This window comes from Tachyglossus aculeatus, unplaced genomic scaffold, assembly GCF_015852505.1.
Source record: "Tachyglossus aculeatus isolate mTacAcu1 unplaced genomic scaffold, mTacAcu1.pri SUPER_34, whole genome shotgun sequence".
In the NCBI taxonomy this organism is placed as follows: Eukaryota; Metazoa; Chordata; class Mammalia; order Monotremata; family Tachyglossidae; genus Tachyglossus; species Tachyglossus aculeatus.
The window spans coordinates 1,402,570-1,423,058 of record NW_024044839.1 but is presented as its reverse complement, the minus strand read 5'-3'; the positions used below and the strand labels follow the sequence as shown (position 1 = coordinate 1,423,058).

Sequence of the window (20,489 nt, the reverse complement as noted above, 5' to 3'; positions counted from 1 at the left end):
TGAACCCATGACCTCTGACTCCAAAGCCAGTGCTTTCCACTGAGCCCCTTCCTTCCTCTCCCCCTCATCCCCCTCTCCATCCCATCTTACCTCCTTCCCTTCCCCACAGCACCTGTATATATGTATATACGTTTGTACATATTTATTACTCTATTTATTTTACCTGTACATATCTATTCTATTTATTTTATTTTGTTAGTGTGTTTGGTTTTGTTCTCTGACTCCCCCTTTTAGACTGTGAGCCCATTGTTAGGTAGGGACCGTCTCTAGGGGTTGCCAACTTGGACTTCCCAAGCGCTTAGTACAGTGCTGTGCGCTCAATAAATACGATTGATTGATTGATTGAGCCACAATGCTTCTATGATCTTGGGGTCTTGGGGCCCGGGGCTAGCTCAGGTGACCTTGGCTGTCGAGGACAGGGCCATTCCCCGGCCTCCGCGCCCGCCGCTGCCCCTTGGCCCCATCCGCCCTGGGAGCCTTGTCCCCCCTGCCCCGGCCCAGACCTGACCCCCAGACCCCCAAACCCCCGGGGGCCGGGGGGCCGGGACGGGCTGGACCCCGGGGGGGCGGGGGGCCCCGAGTTATGTCATAAACCCCCCTGCGCGGCCCGGGGGAGTCGGGGCTGGGGGCTGCCCGGCGGACACAGACAAGGACAAGACACGGCCAGCCAAAGCCCCCCAGGCCCCCCGCCTCGGACCGGTCCAACTCGGCTGGGGTCAGCGCCAAGGAGGCCGGGAGGTGCCCTCTCCCTCCCTCCTCCCACGTTCCCCCTCCTCCCCCACATCCCCCTTCCCTCTTCTTTTTCCTCCTCCCTCCCCCTCCCATATTCCCCCTCCTCCTCTTCTTCCTCCTCCTCCCTCCAACCTCCCCCCTCCCTCCTCTTCCTCCTCCTCCCTCCTCCTCCCCTATCCCCCCTTCCTCTTCTCCCTCCCCCTCCCCTCTCCTCCATCCCTCCTCCTCCCCCCCTCCCCATCCTTCAGCTCCGGGGATTGGCAGAAAGGGGATTTGGGAATTGTTTGTTTCGGCAGACCACATCCCCTCCACCCCGCCCCCGGCCCCTCACCTTCCCGCCCCCCTCGCACGCAGGCACACACACAAACACACACGCTGGCACACACACACTCACACAGACACACATCCACAGGCGCGCACACACACTCACCCTCACACTCCGTCCCTCCGTGGTCCTTCCCCCAGCCCCGGCCGCCGCTCCGGCTCTCTCTCCCTCCTCTCCCTCTCCCTTTCCCTCTCCTCTCCCTTTTCCTCTCTCCCTTTCCCTCTCCCTCCGTCCTTTCTCGCCGGAGCCCCGGGGCCGGCTTTGATGGAGAAGGTCCCGGGCGCGATGGAGACGGAAAGGCGGGAGCGGAGCGAGGAGCTGTCAGAGGCGGAGAGGATGGCGGTGCAGGAGACGTGGGCCAGGCTGTACGCCAACTGCGAGGATGTGGGGGTCGCCATCCTAGTGAGGTAGGTGGCAGCCCTGGCCAGGGCCGGGACCGGACCCGTGAGGAGGAGGTGGGGGACCAGAGGAGGGGGTCCCTGGCCCCGGGACACCCCCCCCCCCCCAACGCGAGGCTGGCACCAGACCCCCACCCTGAGGGGGCGACCGCCGGCGGTTTCCAGTCACGGAGGGGTCAGCAACGACCCCCACACCACCCCCTGTCCGACCCAGTCAGGCGGAGACTAGGACCCCCTCCTCCCCATTTTAGAGGTGTGAACGCTGAGGCCCGGCGAGGGACGAAGTGGGCCTCCCCTCAACCCCTCGGACAGACGCCCCGATTCGGGAGAGCAGAGGTCAAGGGTCAGAGGTTAAAGGGAAGGCGGGGCTCCTAGCCCAGACAGCCCTGTATCTACTTTCCTGTCATCCCCCTCTCCCCTCATCTCTTTCCTCCTCCTAAGTCGAGAGGTTCTGGGGTTTGGCAGGAGGCGACGGTTCCCGCTCTCGCCAGTGGAAGGTCCCATCCCAGAAGCAGGAGATGCAGGGTGGGAGTCCCGGCCTTGGGGGCCGCCGTGATGTTTCGTGGGTGAGGGGATGCGGCAGCCCTAAGAGGACCCCCCACCCCCCTGCTCCCCGCAGAGATCCGGGGCGGCTGGGACCTCCAGACTGTAAACTCCTTGTGGGCAGGACACATGTGGAACAAACTCTGTCGTATTGTACTCTCCCAAGCGCTTAGGACGATGCTCTCCCCACAGTAAGCGCTCAATAAACATCACCGGTGATGACCTCACTCCGCCCCTTACTGTGGCGAGCAGAAAGTAGGTTCCCGAGCCAAGGGGTTTGGATCCTGGGAAAGGAATGAACTAGTTAGCATCTTCTCACCCCTCCTCCAGCCACTGGCCGGAAGAAGCATCCCGGCCCTGCCAATGTCTGATTCACTCATCCTCCCTTCCAGGCACACCCCCTACCCTCTATTCCCATCAACTCCTTCTTCCATCCCCAGCCCACCCAGAAACTAACCTGGCAATGGATTTCTGGGTGGAAGGAACATAGAAACACTCTAGGAATAATCATTCAGCGAATCGTATTTGTTGGATGCTTACTGTGTGCACAGAGCTATTCTAAGGGCTTGCGGAGAGTACCGACGGCGTTGCCTCGAGGAAAGAGCACGGGCCTAGGAGTCGAAGTCGAAGCTCTCTAACCCCAGGTCCACGTTGCCTGCTGTGTGACCTTGGACAAGTCACGTCTCTGGACCTCACTTCCCTCAACTGTAAAATGGGGATTCAATCCCGGTTCTTCCCGCTACAGACTGTGAGCCTCATAGAGGAATGTGTCCAACCAGATTAACTTCTATCTACCCCAGTGCTTAGAACAGTGCTTAACACAAAATAATAACTACCCGTAATACGGTATAACAGTAGCTAGACCTGTTCCCAACCCCAGTGCTGACTGCGTCAAGCGCTGGTCTGAGTATTGGAATAGGTACAATTCAATCAGGTCAGACACAGTCTCTTTAAGGCTCACAGTCATCTAAGGGGAAGGGAGGAGAGGTATTTAATTCTCATTTCACAGATGAGGAAACTGGCAAGGAGAGGTTAAGCGATTTGCCCAGCTGTTTCCACTCCTGAGGGTTGGAATTGAGAGAGATGGGCCTCCCAGTCTTGATCCTCATTTTGCAGACAAAGTAACTGAGGCCCAGAGAAGTGAAGTGACTTGCCCAGGGTCGCAGAACAGACAGTGGAAGAGCCTGGATTAGAACCCAGGTCCTTCTGGCTCCCAGGCCTGAGTGCTGTCTACTAGACTACGCTGCTTCCATTGTTAATCAAGAGGGTGGAAGAGCAGGCCCTGAATCCCACTGACCCAACATCCCTCACTCCTCTGCTCCAGGTACCTCAAGACCCCTGCCCCCAAACAGCTCTCCTCCCCTCCAAATTTAGATTCCTGCCCCCCAGCCGAGCCTCTCCACAGTGTGGAGGTCAGCAAGGTCGGGATTCCAGCTCCCTGGAACTGCCTCTTCCCCCAGGGAGTGGGAGGATGTGTGAAGACACCGCCTTCCTGCTCCTCCTGTTTTCACCTCCTGCTTCTTTCCGAGGCAGGAATTCTGGGAGGGATCCAGGCCCCTGCAGCCAGCATTCCTGACCCCTTCACCTCAACTGAGAGTTGCGGGGGAGGGGTGCACTCAGTGTTATTCCAGGTTCCCCTTCCCCTATAATGCTGATGCCTCCCCCCCACATTGGCAGCCTGCTTCAGGCTCTCTGGAATCCCAGATGTCTTTGGGAATTGCCAGAAACTCCCTGGCTGTGGCTTTACGCGGCAGGGTTGGGGGATGCAGGGGAGCCTGGGAGAGTGGTGGGTTTTGGGGGGAGGGCTGTCGTGGCAGACTTTGGCAGGCTTAGCAGCTGACTTCTGACTCTTCACCTTCTTAGTCAATGGTATTTATTGAACGCTTAACTGTGGCCAGAGGAAAGCACTAAGCGCTTGGGAGAGTACAGTACGAAAGAATTGATAGACATATTCCCTGTCCACAACGAGCTTATGGTTTAGGGGACATGGGGATCCCCCCCGACCTTCCTTCTTCCTCAAATGCCGTCGAATTGTTTCTGATCCACAGCTGCTCCATGGACATACCCTTTCTAGAATGTCCTATCTTCTGCTTTAAATTCGTTGTGGTAGGTGTATCCGTAGAGTTTTCTTGGTAAAGATACGGAAGTAGTTTACCACTGCCTTCTAAACGTGCAGTTAAAAAACCAAACCAACCAAACAAAAAAAATTGAGTGTCTGCCGTTGTCTTTGCTCAACGTTTTGATCACCTGGTCATCCGCCTTGGACTGCCCCTACTGCCCTGCACAAGGTGAATCAACTTTGTCTGATGCTCCGGCTTAGACTTTTCCATTATGAGAAGCCCGCTATGGCGTAGCTGTAAGCTTCATCGCTGTACGCAAACTCTCCAGCCACGATAAAGCCACGATTCATAGGAGAGCCCCAACCCTACAGAGCCTAAATAACCAAGCCCTCAGAAGATGAGGGATCTGAGGATCTGAAGAATCCTGCTAGAAGGCCCTTTCTGTTCTCCACTGTTAGCAATTCCTGGGGTTTCTTTATTAATAATAATAATGCGTGGCTCAGTGGAAAGAGCACGGGCTTTGGAGTCAGTGGTCATGGGTTCAAATCCCGGCTACGCCAGTTGTCAGCTGTGTGACTTTGAGCAAGTCACTTAACTTCTTTGTGCCTCAGGTACCTCATCTGTAAAATGGGGATTGACTGTGAGCCCCCGCGGGACAACCTGATTACCTTGTAGCCTCCCCAGTGTTTAGAACAGTGCTTTGCACATAGTAAGTGCTTAATAAATGCCATTATTATTATTAATAACAGTAATTGTTAAGTGCTTACTATGTCAATGACTGTTTTAAGTTTTGGGATAGATTCAGGTTAATCAGGCCAGATACAGTCCCTTTCCCACATGGGGCTCACACTCTAGGATGGAAAGGGGTTAGGTATTGAATCCCTGTTTTGTAGATAAGGAACTGAGCTCAGAGAAGTTAAATGATTTGCCCAAGGTCACACAGCAGGCAAGTGGCAGAGCCAGGATTTCCGACTCCCAGGCCCAGACGCTTGCCATCAGACCACACTGCTCCTCCGGTGATTGTCCCTTCTCACATCCCTGTGGAGGAGAGAGGGGGCCTGGTGGGGTGGGGGGTGTCTCTCATCGGATCTCCAGTGTTTTGTACTCCTACTTTCAGTCAATCAAATGGTATTTATCAAGCACTTACCAGGTGCCGAACACTTGTACTAAGCCCTTGGGAGAGAACAACGCAGGTGGCCTCTGATTTCTCTACTTCTTCCTCGGGTAGCATCCTGGCTCCTGGAAACAAGGGAGGTCCGGCGCCTTGGTGGTGAGAGAACAACCCCGGTTCTAGTCCCAGCTCTGCCATTGCCGTGTGACCTTGGGCCAGTCCCTTAACCTCTCTGGGCTCCATTTTCCTCACCTGTAAAATGGGCACAATAGGCACTATTTCTTGGAAAGAACACAGGAGACTGTTCTAACCTCGGGCAAAACACTTACCCATGTTCAACACTATCTCCCCCTTCTAGACTGTGAGCCCGTTGTTGGGTAGGGACTGTCTCTATATGTTGCCAACTTGTACTTCCCAAGCGCTTAGTACAGTGCTCTGCACACAGTAAGTGCTCAATAAATACGACTGAATGAATGAACACTGGCATTTATTGAGCACCCACTGTGTGAAGAACCATCTGCTATAAGCTAGGGAGAGAACCCCGCTGCCCCGACTGTAAGCTAATTGTGGGTAGGGAATGGGACTGTTTATTGTAATAATAATAATAATAATGGCATTTATTAAGCGCTTACTATGTGCAAAGCACTGTTCTAAGCGCTGGGGAGGTTACAAGGTGATCAGGTTGTCCCATGGGGGGCTCACAGTCTTCACTCCCATTTTACAGATGGGGTAACAGGCCCAGAGAAGTGAAGTGACTTGCCCAAAGTCACACAGCTGACAAGTGGCGGAGCCAGGATTTGAACCCATGACCTCTGACTCCAAAGCCCGGATTCTTTCCACTGAGCCACGCTGCTTCTCTATGTACTTTCTATGTACTATTGTACTTTCCCAGGCGCTTAGTACAGTGCTCTGCCCACAGTAAGCGCTCAGTAAATATGACTGATGAAATGAGCCCTAGGGAGTTTACCGTCTCGGCTCTCAACTGTAAAAATCTCTGCTCTCCCTCCCCCTTGGGCGTGAGCCTTGGGTGGGACCGGCGCTGTACCTGACCTAATTATCTTATCTATAGCCTAGTATTCACCACAATGCTTGGGGCCTAATCAGTGGTGTTTGCGGAGGCTTACTGTGTATACTACACAGTACTAAGCTTTGGGCCAGTGCAATACAATAAAAGAAGACCTGATCATCCCCACCCCACCCTCAGTATCTTACCATCTAGTGATTGTAATTAGCGCCCCATCTGTTAGGGAGATCAGAGGGCTGAATTGGACCCCTTTTAGACTGTGAGCCCACTGTTGGGTAGGGACTGTCTCTATATGTTGCCAATTTGTACTTCCCAAGCGCTTAGTACAGTGCTCTGCACATAGTAAGCGCTCAATAAATACGATTTATGATGATGATGATGACCTCCATATCGTTGTGTTGTACTTTCCCAAGCTCTGCACACGGTAAAGCGCTCAGTAAGTGCGACTGAATAATAATAATGATGATGGTATTTATTAAGCGCTTACTATGTGCAAAGCACTGTTCTAAGCGCTGGTGAATGACCCCCTCTCCTCTTCCCCAGGTTCTTCGTGAATTACCCATCAGCCAAGCAATACTTCAGCCAGTTCCAACACATGGAGGACCCAGTGGAAATGGAGCGGAGTCCCCAGTTGCACAAGCACGCCCGGCGGGTCATGGGAGCCCTCAACACGGTCCTGGAGAACCTGCATGACCCCGACAAGGTCTCATCCGTGCTGGCGCTGGTGGGCAAGGCACATGCGCTCAAGCACAAAGTGGAACCCGTCTACTTCAAGGTACCTGCAGTAGAAAGCTGCGCCCGGGCTTTGGACCGCTCACTGGGTGCAGAGCGCTGTAATAATAATAATAACGGCATTTATTAAGCACTTACTACGTGCAAAGCACTGCTGTAAGCGCTGAGGAGGTTACAAGGTGATCAGTTTGTCCCACGTGGAGCTCACAATCTTAATCCCCATTTTACAGATGAGGTAAACTGAGGCACAGAGAAGTTAAGTGACTTGCCCAAAGTCACACAGCTAAGCGGCGGAGCCAGGATTTGAACCCCTGATCTCTGACTCCAAAGCCCGTGCTCTTTCCACTGAGCCACGCTGCTTCTCTCGCTGCTTCACGCTGCTGGACTGAGAAGCAGTGAGGGCTGGGAGTCAGGAGGCCCTGGGTTCTCATCCCGGCTCTGCCACTTGTCTCCTGGGTGACCTTGGGCGTGTCACTTCTCTGGGCCTCAGTTCCCTCATCTGTAAAATGGGGATGAAGACTGGGAGCCCCAAGTGGGACAGGGACTGTGTCCAACCCGATTTGCTCATGTCTACCCCAGTGCCTGATGCACAAAAAGCACTTTAACAAATACCAATATTATTACTAAGCGCCTGGGACTGTGTGCTACAACGGAGGTGGTAGACCACAATGAGCCTACAGGCCAGGGGAAGAGACAGACATCTATTAATTTGTATGGCTGAGGCAAATACCAAATGCTCGAATCAATCTTATCAGTGGTGCTTATTGAGTGTTTTGCGTGCAGAACACTGTACTAAGCATTTGGGAGTGTACAGTACAACAGAGGTGGTAGGTTTCCTGCCCACAAGGATCTTACAGTCCTTACAAATGTGTGCATAAGTGCTTTGCACATAGTAAGTGCTTAATAAATGCCATTATTATTAAGTGCATGGAGACCAGGGGGCGGGGGGGGGGGATTTATCGAGCCAGTCCCGGGTCCTCCACCCCAGTTCCTGAAAAGGAGGGGGCTGAGTGGGAAGGTGAGACATGGGTAGGGGGCTTGGTGCTCACCTCACCCCTTGGGTAAGCAGCACAGGCCTAAGAGTCAGGAGCTGGGTTCTAATCCCAGGCCTGGCACTTGCCTGCTGTTTGACACTTTCCCGTGCCTCCGTTTCCCCACCTGTAAAATGAGGGATTCAATTTCTATTCTCCCTCCCTCTTAGACTGTGAGCCCCTGATTATCCCTTGTCTATCCCAGTGTTCAGTTGGGCGCTTGCACACAAAGTAAGCGCTTAACAGCCGCCGCTATTATTATCCTCTTCCCCCCCCACACCAGATCCTGTCCGGGGTCATCCTGGAGGTCATCGCGGAGGAGTTTGCCGACAACTTTCCGGCTGAGACCCAGAGGGCCTGGGCCAAGGTGCTCAGCCTCGTCTACACCCACGTGACAGCCGCCTACAAGGAAGTGGGCTGGGGCCAGCAGATTCCTCACTCCACCGTGTAAGTGGGCAGGCGGCGGACAGTGGGACACAACTCCCTCCCGTCTGCTTCCAGGAACCTCGTGCTGTGGTACTGAGGCCTTACTACCAGTCAATCAATCGTATTTATTGAGCGCTTACTAAGTGCAGAGCACTGTACTAAGCGCGTGAGAGAGTCCAAAACAGCAGAATTCACAAACATGGGGGCACTGACTGCTTCCCCTCGGGGCTGGGCCTCTTCCAGTCATCCCCGACCTTCCCTCACCCCAGGGAGCACAGGGTCCCACTAAGGGCAGAGCCAAAGGGCAGCACAGACCCAATTTGATTTCTGATCTCCTCCCTCCAGCCCCAAGGAGGGGCTTAGAGGCCCCAGGGGCCAGCCCTGGCCACGTAGCCCCCCATCCAGCCCCCCTCTCTGGCCAGCCTGGGCTGCTTCCTTTCCCCGGAGGCTGCTTGCTTGCCATTGGTGGCAGTCTGAGTGTTTTTTGATCTGGCTGACCCCCCCCCCCCCTCTTCTGCTTGGCTCGTGGACTGGGGCCAGGACCACCCTTGACCCTGAGACCCCCAGAAGGACGCGGACTGTGCACGAGGCACAACCGCACAAAGCCCCATTGCGTGTGTGTGCCACCCCTGCCCCACCCACGGGTGGCCCTGGCATGTCAAGGGCATCTGCAGGAGCCTTCGGGACCCAGGCACCTCCCCTCCCAGCCCCACCCCCTGCAAGAGTTAACTGTAAAAACCCCAGGGGGGGCAGCAGCCAGACAAGCAGGGCGTCTGTCCTGGCCTCCGCCCCCACCCCCGGAGGGAAAGGGCAAGTCTGGGAGCGAAGCAGAGAAGGAGGAACTGGGGGCGGGCGGGACAGGAGTTGGCCCTGGATCAGCTCACAGTTCAGAACTGGGGATCATTTTCCAGCACTTTCCCATGGAAAACAGCGTCAGGCCTACCCCAGGGAGCCCCCAGGCCCCCTCTTCCCTGGCTCCAGTGAGCTCAGGGTAGCGGAGGAGTCCTCGGACCCCTGGTCCCCGGTGGGCTGCCCCCCGGAAGGCGGAAGGCGTTCGTTCACGCAGGCTGTCCTGGCCCGGTAGAGTCCAGATGCGCACAGCTGGTTGACCCCCAGGCCTGCCCTCTGACCCCGGGGCCGGTCAGTAACAAACCTGGGGGTTATTTCTTTTTTACCTGTGGGGCACTGGGGTCAGAGTTTAGGGAGTGATGCCCCGGTGGGAGGGACACGGGGAGGCTGGAGGGGTGGTCCCGCCACTGGTTTCAGGGAGGAGGTTGGACAGGGCAGGGTAGGGCAGGGGTCCCGTCTGCTCTGGAACGGAGCAGAGCTGGAGCTGAGTTTGTTTACAGCTGGGAGATGTGGCTTCCTGCTTCCAGGGAAAGGGCCGTGAATCAGAAACACATGCAGGAGGGTTCCTTCACGCCGCCCCCCACCCCTTTGCTCCCCGCGGGGCTGGGTGCAGCCTGCCAAACCCCAAACGTTTGCGAAATGGTTTGGAGACATGACACGCGAGGAGACTAGAGCAGACCTTGGCTGCCTCCGCTGCCCTGGATGGGGATTCAGTGGCAAGGAGGAAACTGGGGGGATTGGCTGGATCCGGACCCCCCCGCCCCACATCCCCAACCCTGTTCCCACAGCTGCTCCCTGTCCCAGGCAGCCCGCATCATCCACCTCCCAGTTCACCAGCCAATTGCGTCAGATGAGGCCTCTGGGAAGACGGGCTCGGCTCAGATAGCCGCAGCCCTTCCCGGCTCTTACGCTTGGGTGCCAGGGTTCTGGAGCTGGATTGGGCGGGCAGTGGGGGCGACAAGGCCGAGATTTCTGATTCTTATCCCCCGGTCATGGCGTAGTGGAAAGAGACTAAGAGTCTGAGGACCCGAGTTCTAATCCCACCTCTGCCACTTGTCCGTTGTGTGATCTTGGGAAAAGATGCTTCTCTGGGCCTCAGTTTCCTGCCCCCGGGGCTGTGGCTGGCAAGGGGACCAGAGATTTGAGGGGGCTGTTTCAGGGAGTGGCCAGGGTTGGCTGGCTCCTGTGTCTGTGTTGTCTTGGGGTGGACCAGCGTGCCACAGGGTGGGATGGGAGTGTTTCTGTGGTGTCTGCAGAGGGTCCCATGAGGGTGGGGAGGTTTGTCTTTATGATCCTGGTTCGAGCACCCCGCTGCCCGTCAGCCCTGGAATTCAGGGTCGGAGCCCCTCCCCGTGTCCTGACGATAGGGCAGAAGAGGCAGTGTGTGAGTTCTCAGTGCCCGGTGATGCTCTCTGAATTTGGGAAAGGGCAGGGCGGGAGCGTCCACCTCCAGGGCCCGGGCCCAAGTTTCCAGCTAACCTGACGGTATCTTCTCTCTCTTGCTCTGCAGCGCACCAGGCACCCTGCCCTCCTCACTGCCGTAGGCCCCTTCCCTGCCCCGCGTCGGCACCTCCAACGGGAGGCCAGGATCCCCCGGTGGGGGGGCACAGCCTCCACCCTCCGCCCCCTCCGTCTCCTCCCTCTCTGACGCCGAGGAAGCTGGAGGGCCGCCGCCGCCGCCAACTCTTCCTCCAGGAGACGGGCCACCCTGGGGCTACCGGGAAATGGTATCATTTCCCATTGTATCATCTGGGTACCGTGGTATCATCTGGGTGGGCCACCCAGATGCCGGGCCTCATTCTGCGGCCCTCCCCCCCTCCAGTGGGGGAGTGGGCCCCTCCCCGCAGAGCTGGGCCCATCGCTCCCACACCCGGCCTTTTTACTTGGCTCTGTGGCCCATTCTGAGGAGAAAGCAGCCTCCTGTTTCTCAGCCCGCCCGACCCGGTGTTCCTGCGGCCCTCTCAGCATGCTGGACCTCACCTGACGTCACACCTCTACAGCATCCTATGCACACCTCTACCGTATATAAAGAGCTAGAGATAGATACACTATAAGCCACCCCCACCCATATATAGGCACCCCATCAAAGTGGGCACAGGGTGAAGGGGGTTGCGGGTCTGCTTGAGATGGGACCGGTTCTGCAGGACTCTTGTGGCACCTTCCTGGAAGTTAGACTCTCTTGGTTCTTACCCTCAATCTTCCCCACCATCCCACAGGCGCGCACATGTGCGCTCAGGCGCGCACACAAACACACACTAGGCTCAATGTCTTCCTTAGTTTCCTTAGTCCCTCTGACTTGGCGATCTGATTTATGTTTGGGCGTCGGGGACTGGGACGGGTAAATGGGTGGCGGTCCCCAGATGTGCAGACAGGACCAGCTGTGTAGTTTCTGCTGCCTGCCCCACCCCAGAGACCCCGACATCCCCCATCTGGGGAGTTGGAGTGAGTCTCCTGGCCCAGACCCCCTGCCCAGCCGTCTGTCCTGTCTGCCTGAGTTTCCCCGGGTCACCTGCAACCCCGTGTTGTCCCCGAGACGACCTTAGTGCCGTGGCTGCTGTGCCCATGTACCCCCGCGTGTCTCTAGCGTGCCCCAGCCACGAGGCTGTCAGTGTAACCACCTGTTTTGATTTTGTAGGATTCCTGTTTGTAACCGGAGCCGGCTATGTCATTAAATACAACTGTTCCCTGTCCACTCTGTCTCCTGGGTAATGCCTTGCCCCCTCTCCCCCAGTCATTTTCTGCCTCCTTGGCATGGGCTACTGAAAAGAGCATGAGTCTTGGGGGTTTGGAGGTTGTCAATGGACCTGGGTTCTAATCTCAGTTCTGCCCCATTCAGTCATATTTATTGAGTGCTTACTGTGTGCAGAGAGCACGGCACTAAGCTCTTGGGAAAGTACTATACAACAATAAATAGTGACATTCCCTGCCCATAAGGGGCTTCAGTCTAGAGGCGGGGAGACATCAATACAAATAAAGTTACAGATAATGTACATAAGTGCTGTAAGGGGGGGAAGAGCAGAGGGAGCAAGTCAGGGTAACAGAAGGGAATGGAAGATGATGGAAAGTGGGACTTAGAAGGCCTCTTGGAGGAGATGTGCCTCCCATAAGGCATTTTAGGGGGTGTGGGAAGGGTAATTGTTGAATTTGAGGATGGGGAGGGCATTCCAGACCAGAGGCAGGTTGTGGGCAAGGGATCAATCAATCAATCGTATTGAGCGCTTACTATGTGCAGAGCACTGTACTAAGCGCTTAGCACTGTCCTAATCAGTGGATCAGTGGTGAGACAGGCAAGATGGAGGCACAGAGGAGTCTCTTTTGGGCAAAAGACTTTATTTCTCTGGTCCTTGAATTCCTCATTTGTAAAATGAGCCATTTCTGTTACACAGGGACTGCCTCACCAATAAAAATAATGTTGGTATTTGTTAAGCGCTTACTATGTGCCAAGCACTGTTCTAAGTGATGGGGAGGTTACAAGGTGATCAGGTTGTCCCACGCGGGGGGGGGCTCACACAATTTTAATCCCCAATTTACAGATGAGGTAACTGAGGCCCAGAGAAGTTAAGTGACTTGCCTAAAGTCACACAGCTGACAGTTGGCGGAGCAGGGATTTGAACCCATGACGTCTGACTCCAAAGCCCGGGCTCTTTCCACTGAGCCATGCTGCTTCTCTTGTCTTGCCACTGCCCCAGTGCTTATCCTAAAGTAAGCACTAAATATCATTGTTATAGAGGAAGAAAATACCTGGAAGGGGGGCAACTGACAGGGCCCAGGCTGGATTATCATGGTATTAAGAGTGTACTCTGTGTCAGCACTGTTCTAAGCACTGGGCTGGGCGCAAGGGGTTGTACCAGGTAAAAAGATTGGAGAAATCAGATCCCTAAGGAGATAAGGGGTCAACGGAGGTGAGTGGGATGAAGTTCCAAGAGCCCGTGAAGAGCAGTTAATAGCCCTCTTCAACTGTGCTAAGCGCCTGGGAGAGTATAATAGGAAAAACACGATTCCAGTCCTCAAGGGTCTTTCGATCTCATGGCGGGGGGGACCGGCAGCGGCGAAATTACAAAGAAGTAATTGGGAGCAGCAGAAAGGAACAGATTCAGCCGGTAATAGACAGGAAGGAAGGCAAATAAGTGGATAAATGAGAGGGACGTATATGGCTCACTGCACATTGAGTCCCAAGGAGAGCTCTGTGTGCTTAAAAATGGAACAGGCAAAGGAAGGGTCCTAAGGAGAGTAGGGAAGATATTGGGGGTTGAATTCAGGAATCCTGGGGGGCCCCCAACTCCACTGCCCCTGGGTTAGGGTTTACCGTTCGGTTCTAAAGAGTGGGGAGAAGAGGACTCGGAAATGGAAGGGGGGTAAACGGAGGGGTGATGTGGGGAGGGTGTTGGAGAACGGTGTGGGCCCGGGGGTGGGGTGGGCTGTGCACCGCACCCCCCACGTTGGAATGCAATGTTCCCCCGGGACCGCATGTCCAAGTGAAAAGCCGTCCCCTCCCACGCCCCCGACCCCCTTCCGAAGATACAGGACAAAGTGTTCAGGGCTGCATGGAAAACTGGGCTGGACTGAGGGGGTAGGAGCTGGGGGGCCTGGACTGGACGGTGGGTGGGTGAGGAGGGGGTGGGGGGAGGCTGGGGTTGGAATTTAAGCCCCCCAAAAGGGAGAAGGGGGGTCTCGCCCCTCCCCAGATCTTCCTTGGAAGATCCGGTAAGAGCTAGGGGCAGGGTTACTGAGCACACTGGGACTATCTGAAAAATCAGCATTTGATTACTTTTCAGGCACTTTTCAGGTTATTTCCCCACAAACAAACCCTGCCCCTCGGCCCCCTCCCAAGAGGAGATGAAAAGATATGCAGCTCTCCTAAAGCCACCGAGCTTCATAACAAAACAGCCAAGAAATACAACCCGGAGGCAACGTGGCCTACTGCAGAAGACGCAGGGCTAGGAATCTGGAGACCTGGGTTCTAATCACTGCTCCTCCAATCTCTCGGTGATATTTACTGAACGCTTACTGTGTGCTTTGGACTGTACTAAATGCTAGGGAGAGTACAACCAAGTTGGTGGACATGATCTCTCCCCTCTGGGAGCTTGCAGCTACTGTGCAAGAGCATTCATTCATTCAGTCGTCTTTATGGAGTGCTTACTGTGTAGAGTACTGTGCTAAACTCTTGGGAGAGTACAGTAGAGTTAGAGTTAGTAGACAAAATCCCTGCCCTCGAGGAGTTTACGAACTACCAAGGGGAGAGAGACATTAAAATGACGAAGATAGGGGAAGCAACAGAGTATAAAGGTATGTACATAAATGTTGTCGGGCTGGGAGTGATTATCAAATAATAATGATGGCATTTGTTAAGCACTTACTATGTAAGAAACAGAGAAGCAGCGTGGCTCAGTGGAAAGCACGAGCTTTGGAGTCAGAGGTCGTGGGTTCAAATCCCGGCTCCGCCCATTGTCAGCTGTGTGACTTTGGGCAAGTCACTTTACTTCTCTGTGCCTCAGTTACCTCATCTGTAAAATGGGGATGAAGACCGTGAACCTCCCGTGGGACAATCTGATTACCTTGTAACCTCCCCAGCGCTTAGAACAGTGCTCGTCCCCCTCTCCATTCCCCCGTCTTACCTCCTTCCCTTCCCCACAGCACCTGTATATATGTATATATGTTTTACATATTTATTACTCTATTTATTTACTTGTACATATCCATTCTATTTATTTTATTTTGTTAATATGTTTGGTTTTGTTCTCTGTCTCCCCCTTCTAGACTGTGAGCCCACTGTTGGGTAGGGACTGTCTCTACATGTTGCCAACTTGTAATTCCCAAGCGCTTAGTACAGTGCTCTGTGCAAAGTAAGCGCTCAATAAATACGATTGATTGATTGATTGCTTTGCACATAGTAAGCGCTTAATAAATGCCATCATTATTATTATTATTTATCTGTAAAATGGGGTTAAAATACCTGGTCTCCTTGCCTTAGAATGTGAGCCTCATATAATAACGACGGCATTTGTTAAGCGCTTATTATGTCCAAAGCACTCTTCTAAGCGCTGGCATATGAGGCAAGGACTGTGGGGAATCTGATTATCTTGGACGTAGTTAGTGTTTAACAATTATTATCATCATCATCATCATCTCCCCGAGGTCAGACTGCAAGCCGGGTGTGTCCGGGGAGGCTTTGGCCAGAATCGCCCACAGTCATTTATTCTAATCCCGTCGACATGGAGTGGCCTGGGGGAAGGTGGGAGGCTTGGCCAGGCCGCTCAGCCCGCTTATTTAATATTCTATTTATTTTGTTAATGAGGTGCATCTAGCATTAATTCTATTTGTTCTGACGACTTGACACCTGTCCACATGTTTTGTTTTGTTTTCTGTCTCCCCCTTCTAGACTGTGAGCCCGTTGTTGGGTAGGGACCGTCTCAATATGTTGCCAACTTGTACTTCCCAAGCGCTTAGTACAGTGCTCTGCACACACTAAGCGCTCAATAAATACGATTGGATGAATGAATGAATGAATGAATGAATGAATGGGCCGCAGAGCGGCCTCGCAGCGCCGCCTGCTGGCCAGGACGGGATCCTCTCCAGGACCGAGGCGAAGGGGCGCAGAAACCGGCGGGAAAGTTGGCCTTGGGGGTCCCTCGTGATAATAATAATAATTTGAGTATTAAACGCTTACTATGTGCAAAGCACTGTTCTAAGCGCTGGGGAGGATACAAGGTGATCAAGTTGTCCCATGTGGCTCACGATCTTAATCCCCATTTTACAGATGAGGTAACTGAGGCACTGAGAAGTTAAGTGATTTGCCCAAAGTCACACAGCTCACAAAAGGCAGAGCCAGGATTTGAACCCATAGCATTTGTTAAGAGCTTACTATGCGCCAAGCACTCTTCATTCATTCATTCAATCATATTTATTGAGAGCTTACTGTGTGTGGAGCATTGGAGTAAGTGCTTGGAAAGTCCAGTTTCTTCTAAGCGCTGGGGTAGATGCAAGGTAATCAGGTTGTCACCCGTGGGGCTCAAGAGCATGGGCTTGAGAGTAGAAGTCATGGGTTTTGAGCAGGGATTATTGCAGGGGTGTTATTATTATTGCTGTTACTGTTATTGCTACCGTTTTAGACTGTGAGCCCACTGTTGGGTAGGAACTGTCTCTATATGTTGCCAACTTGTACTTCCCAAGCGCTTAGTACAGTGCTCTGCACAGTAAGCGCTCAATAAATATGATTGATTGATTGATTGATATCCCGGCACTGCCACTTGTCTGCTGGGTGACCTTGGGCAAGTCACTTAACTTCTCTGTGCCTCAGTTACCTCATCTATAAAACGGGGATTAAGGCTCTGAGTCCTACATGGGACAACCTGGTTACCTTGTATCTACCCCAGAGCTTAGAACAGTTCTTGGCACTTAGTAAGTGCTTAACAAATACCGTCATTATTATTATTAATCATCACCATTTTACAGATGAGGTAAGTGAGGCACAGAAAAGTGAAGTTGCCTGCCCAAAGTCACACAGCAGACAAGTGGAGGAGCCGGGATTAGAACCCACCTCCTCTGAGTCCCAAACTCGGGATCTTTCCACTAAGCCATGCTGCTTCTCATTGGATGCCTAATTGGATCAGACCTCCTCAGTTCAGTCACTCACAAAGAGGGTAGGGCTGCCCCAGCCAAGGTTGGAACCGGGAGGCGAGGGGTGTCGGGAATCAGGCCAACAGCCCACAGGGGTTGGATTTTGAGCAGGGCTGGATTATTGCAGAGGTGTTATTATTATTACTGCTGTTATTGTTATTGCTACCGTTACATCACCAAAATAAAGCCAGTGTTCTGCACACAGTAAACACTCAAATACGATTGAATGAATGAATGAACACCATTAAAAAAATACTAGATGCCAGGTCTCTGGACTCCCAAGTCCCGGTTCTTTAAATGAGACCAAACTTCGTGTGTTTCCTCAAAGCCACAACTGGGGCAGCAGCAGCAGCAGCCAGGCCTCAGCCAGGACAGGCTCCTTGCTCCCGCCTATCCCCTCTATCCCCTTTCATTCGTTCATTCAATAGTATTTATTGAGCACTTACTGTTTGCATATACTGTATTGAGCATTTGGGGAGAGTACATTGTAACAATAAACAGACATGTGCCCTGCCCACAATGAGCTTACAGTCCTGAGGGGGGGGAACTGATGCCCTCGGTGGTTATTCAGACTGTACTCTCCTTGTAGGCAGGGAACATGCCTACCAACTCTGTTCTATTGTACTCTACCAGCGCTCTGCCCAGGGTAAGCACTCAATAAATACCATTGATTGGATTGATCTTTCGGTCAGGATATATATATATATATATATATATATATATGTACGTTTGTACATATCTATTACTCTATTTATTTATTTTACTTGTACATATCTTCTATTTTATTTTGTTAGTATGTTTGGTTTTGTTCTCCGTCTCCCCCTTTTAGACTGTGAGCCCACTGTTGGGTAGGGACTGCCTCTATATGTTGCCAACTTGTACTTCCCAAGCGCATAGTACAGTGCTCTGCACACAGTAAGCGCTCAATAAATACGATTGATTGATTGATTGATTGATTATTTCACCACTGTTAGGAGGGGCAGAGCAGCTTTTCTCCACTGGGGGGCGCCCCTGCATTATCATTTGCGGGGACCGGTAGGCAATCAATAGCAACAATTGTGCACCTCATTCATTCATTCAATCGTATTTATTGAGCGCTTACTGTGTGCAGGGCCCTGTACTAAGCGCTTGGAAAGTACAATTCAGCAATAAAGAGAGACAACCCCTGCCTACAACGGGCTTACAGTCTAGGAGGGGGGAGACAGACATCAAAACAAGTGAGCAGGCATCAATATAAATAAATAGAACGATAGACATCAAAACAAGAGGCGTTAATATAAATAAATAGAATTGTAGATATGTATATATACACAGAAGTGTTGTGGGGCGGAGAGGGAAGCATAGAGCAAAGGGAGCGAGTCGGAGCGATGGGGAGGGGGAGCTTAAGTGCGGAGCACTGTGTTCATGTGTTCATATAATAATAATGATTGCATTTATTAAGCCCTTACTGTCTGCAAAGCACTGTTCTAAGCGCTGGGGAGGTTACACGGTGATCAGGCTGTCCCACGGGGGGGGCTCACAGTCTTCATCCCCATTTTCCGGATGAGGTCACTGAGGCCCAGAGAAGTGACTTGCCCAAAGTCACACAGCTGGCAATTGGCGGAGCCGGGATCATCATCAATCGTATTTATTGAGCGCTTACTAGTACAGTGCTCTGCACATAAGCGCTTGGGAAGTACAAATTGGCAACATATAGAGACAGTCCCTACCCAACAGTGGGCTCACAGTCTAAAAGGGGAAGACGGAGAACAAAACCAAACATACTAACAAAATAAAATAAATAGAATAGATATGTACAAGTAAAATAAATAGAGTAATAAATATGTACAAACATATATACATATATACAGGTGCTGTGGGGAAGGGAAGGAGGTAAGAAGGGGGGATGGAGAGGGGGACGAGGGGGAGAGGAAGGAAGGGGCTCAGTGTGGGAAGGCCTCCTGGAGGAGGTGAGCTCTCAGTAGGGCCTTGAAGGGAGGAAGAGAGCGAGCTTGGCGGCTGGGCAGAGGGATTGGGGGCATTCCAGGCCCGGGGGAGGACGTGGGCCGGGGGTCGATGGCGGGACAGGCGAGAACGAGGCCTAACGGTGAGGAGATTAGCGGCGGAGGAGCAGAGGGTGCGGGCTGGGCTGGAGAAGGAGAGAAGGGAGGGGAGGGAGGAGGGGGCGAGGGGATGGATGGACAGCCTTGATGCCCAGGGTGAGGAGTTTCTGCCTGATGCGCCCATGGCCTCTGACTTCAAAGCTCGGGCTCTTTCCACTGAGCCACGCTGCTGGCGGCGCCCCTAGTTGCTGCGCCGCTCGGAAGGGGCGCTGAGGGAGCGGAGTGGAAGCGCCTCACGGCCGCGGAAGGAGTGCTGAGGGAGCGCCTCATGGCCGCGGAAGGAGCGCTGAGGGAGAGCAGTGGGCGCGCCTCACGGCCGCGGAAGGAGCGCTGAGGGAGCGCAGTGGGAGCGCCTCACGGCCGCGGAAGGAGCGCTGAGGGAGCGCCTCACGGCCGCGGAAGGAGCGCTGAGGAAACGCTGAGGGAGCGCCTCACGGCCGCGGAAGAAGCGCTGAGGGAGTTCAGTGGGAGCGCTGAGCAAGCGCCTCACGGCCGCGGAAGAAACCCTGAGGGAGCGCAGTGGGAGCGCTTCACGGCCGCCCAGCTCGGACTCTCGCCATCGCGGATCCTTCCGCGGCTTCCTCGCCTTACCTAGGCCGCCCCACGTGCGCACGAGCCACGCCCACCCCGGGGCCACGCTCACCCCGGGGCCACGCCCACCCGGCTCCCCGAGGCCTCCCCACCCCCTCACTGACCACGCCCCCTTATTCCCCGAAGTCCCGCCCCCGTGGTGCGCTGATGATAATAATAATAATAATAATGATAATAATGTTGGCATTTATTAAGCATTACTACGTGCAAAGCATTGTTCTAGACTGTGAGCCCACTGTTGGATAGGGACCGTCTCTAGATGTTGCCAACGTGTACTTCCCAAGCGCTTAGTACAGTGCCCTGCACACAGTAAGCGCTCAATAAATACGATTGAATGAATGAATGAATGTTCTAAGCGCTGGGGAGGTTACAAGGTGATCAGGTTGTCCCACGTGGGGGGCTCACCGTCTTCACCCCCATTTTACAGCTGAGGTAACTGAGGCCCAGAGAAGTGAATCAATCAATCAATCAATCAATCGTATTTATTGAGCACTTACTGTGTGCAGAGCACTGTACTAAGCGCTTGGGAAGTACAAGTTGGCAACATATAGAGACAGTCCCTACCCAACAATGGGCTCACAGTCTCAAAGTGAAGTGACAAAGTCACCCATCTGACAATTGGCGGAGTTGGGATTTGAACCCGTGACCTCTGACTCCAAAGCCCGGGCTCTTTCCACGCTGAAGAAGCAGTGTGGCTCAGTGGCAAGCCCCGGGGCTTTGGAGTCAGAGGTCACGGGTTCAAATCCCGGCTCCACCACTTATCACCTGTGTGACTTTGGGCAAGTCACTTAACTTCTCTGGGCCTCAGTTCCCTCATCTGTGAAAGGATTAAGACTGTGAGCCTCACGTGGGACAACCCGATCACCTTGTAACCTCCCCAGCGCTTAGAACAGTGCTTTGCACATAGTAAGCGCTTAATAAATGCCATCATTATTATTATTATCAGCT

At 53.5% G+C, this 20,489-nt stretch overlaps 1 protein-coding gene across 2 annotated transcripts; it reads left to right on the top strand.

The window, feature by feature from the left end:
• The first annotated feature begins 1,223 nt into the window (after positions 1-1,223).
• On the top strand, positions 1,224-11,923 carry CYGB (cytoglobin). 2 transcript variants are annotated; one of them, XR_005448618.1, is made up of 5 exons: positions 1,224-1,464; positions 6,737-6,968; positions 8,240-8,403; positions 10,742-10,958; positions 11,867-11,919. XR_005448618.1 is itself a non-coding variant. In XM_038742035.1 (4 exons), the coding sequence occupies exons 1-4, from the start codon at positions 1,322-1,324 to the stop codon at positions 10,773-10,775; spliced, it is 573 nt and encodes a 190-aa protein (XP_038597963.1). In that variant the 5' UTR covers positions 1,224-1,321; the 3' UTR covers positions 10,776-11,923. The 2 variants fall into 2 exon arrangements, 1 of the variants encoding a protein (XP_038597963.1); XM_038742035.1 differs by having other exon boundaries at positions 10,742-11,923.
• Positions 11,924-20,489: the final 8,566 nt, after the last annotated feature.

What these genes read in the sequence shown, in the direction of transcription:
- CYGB (XM_038742035.1), top strand. Translation starts at nt 1,322, where the DNA reads ATGGAGAAGGTCCCGGGCGCGATGGAGACGGAAAGGCGGGAGCGGAGC. An exon ending in TGGAACCCGTCTACTTCAAG is followed by an intron (nt 6,969 to 8,239) that starts GTACCTGCAGTA and finishes CCCCCACACCAG; the next exon opens with ATCCTGTCCGGGGTCATCCT. An exon ending in CAGATTCCTCACTCCACCGT is followed by an intron (nt 8,404 to 10,741) that starts GTAAGTGGGCAG and finishes CTTGCTCTGCAG; the next exon opens with CGCACCAGGCACCCTGCCCT.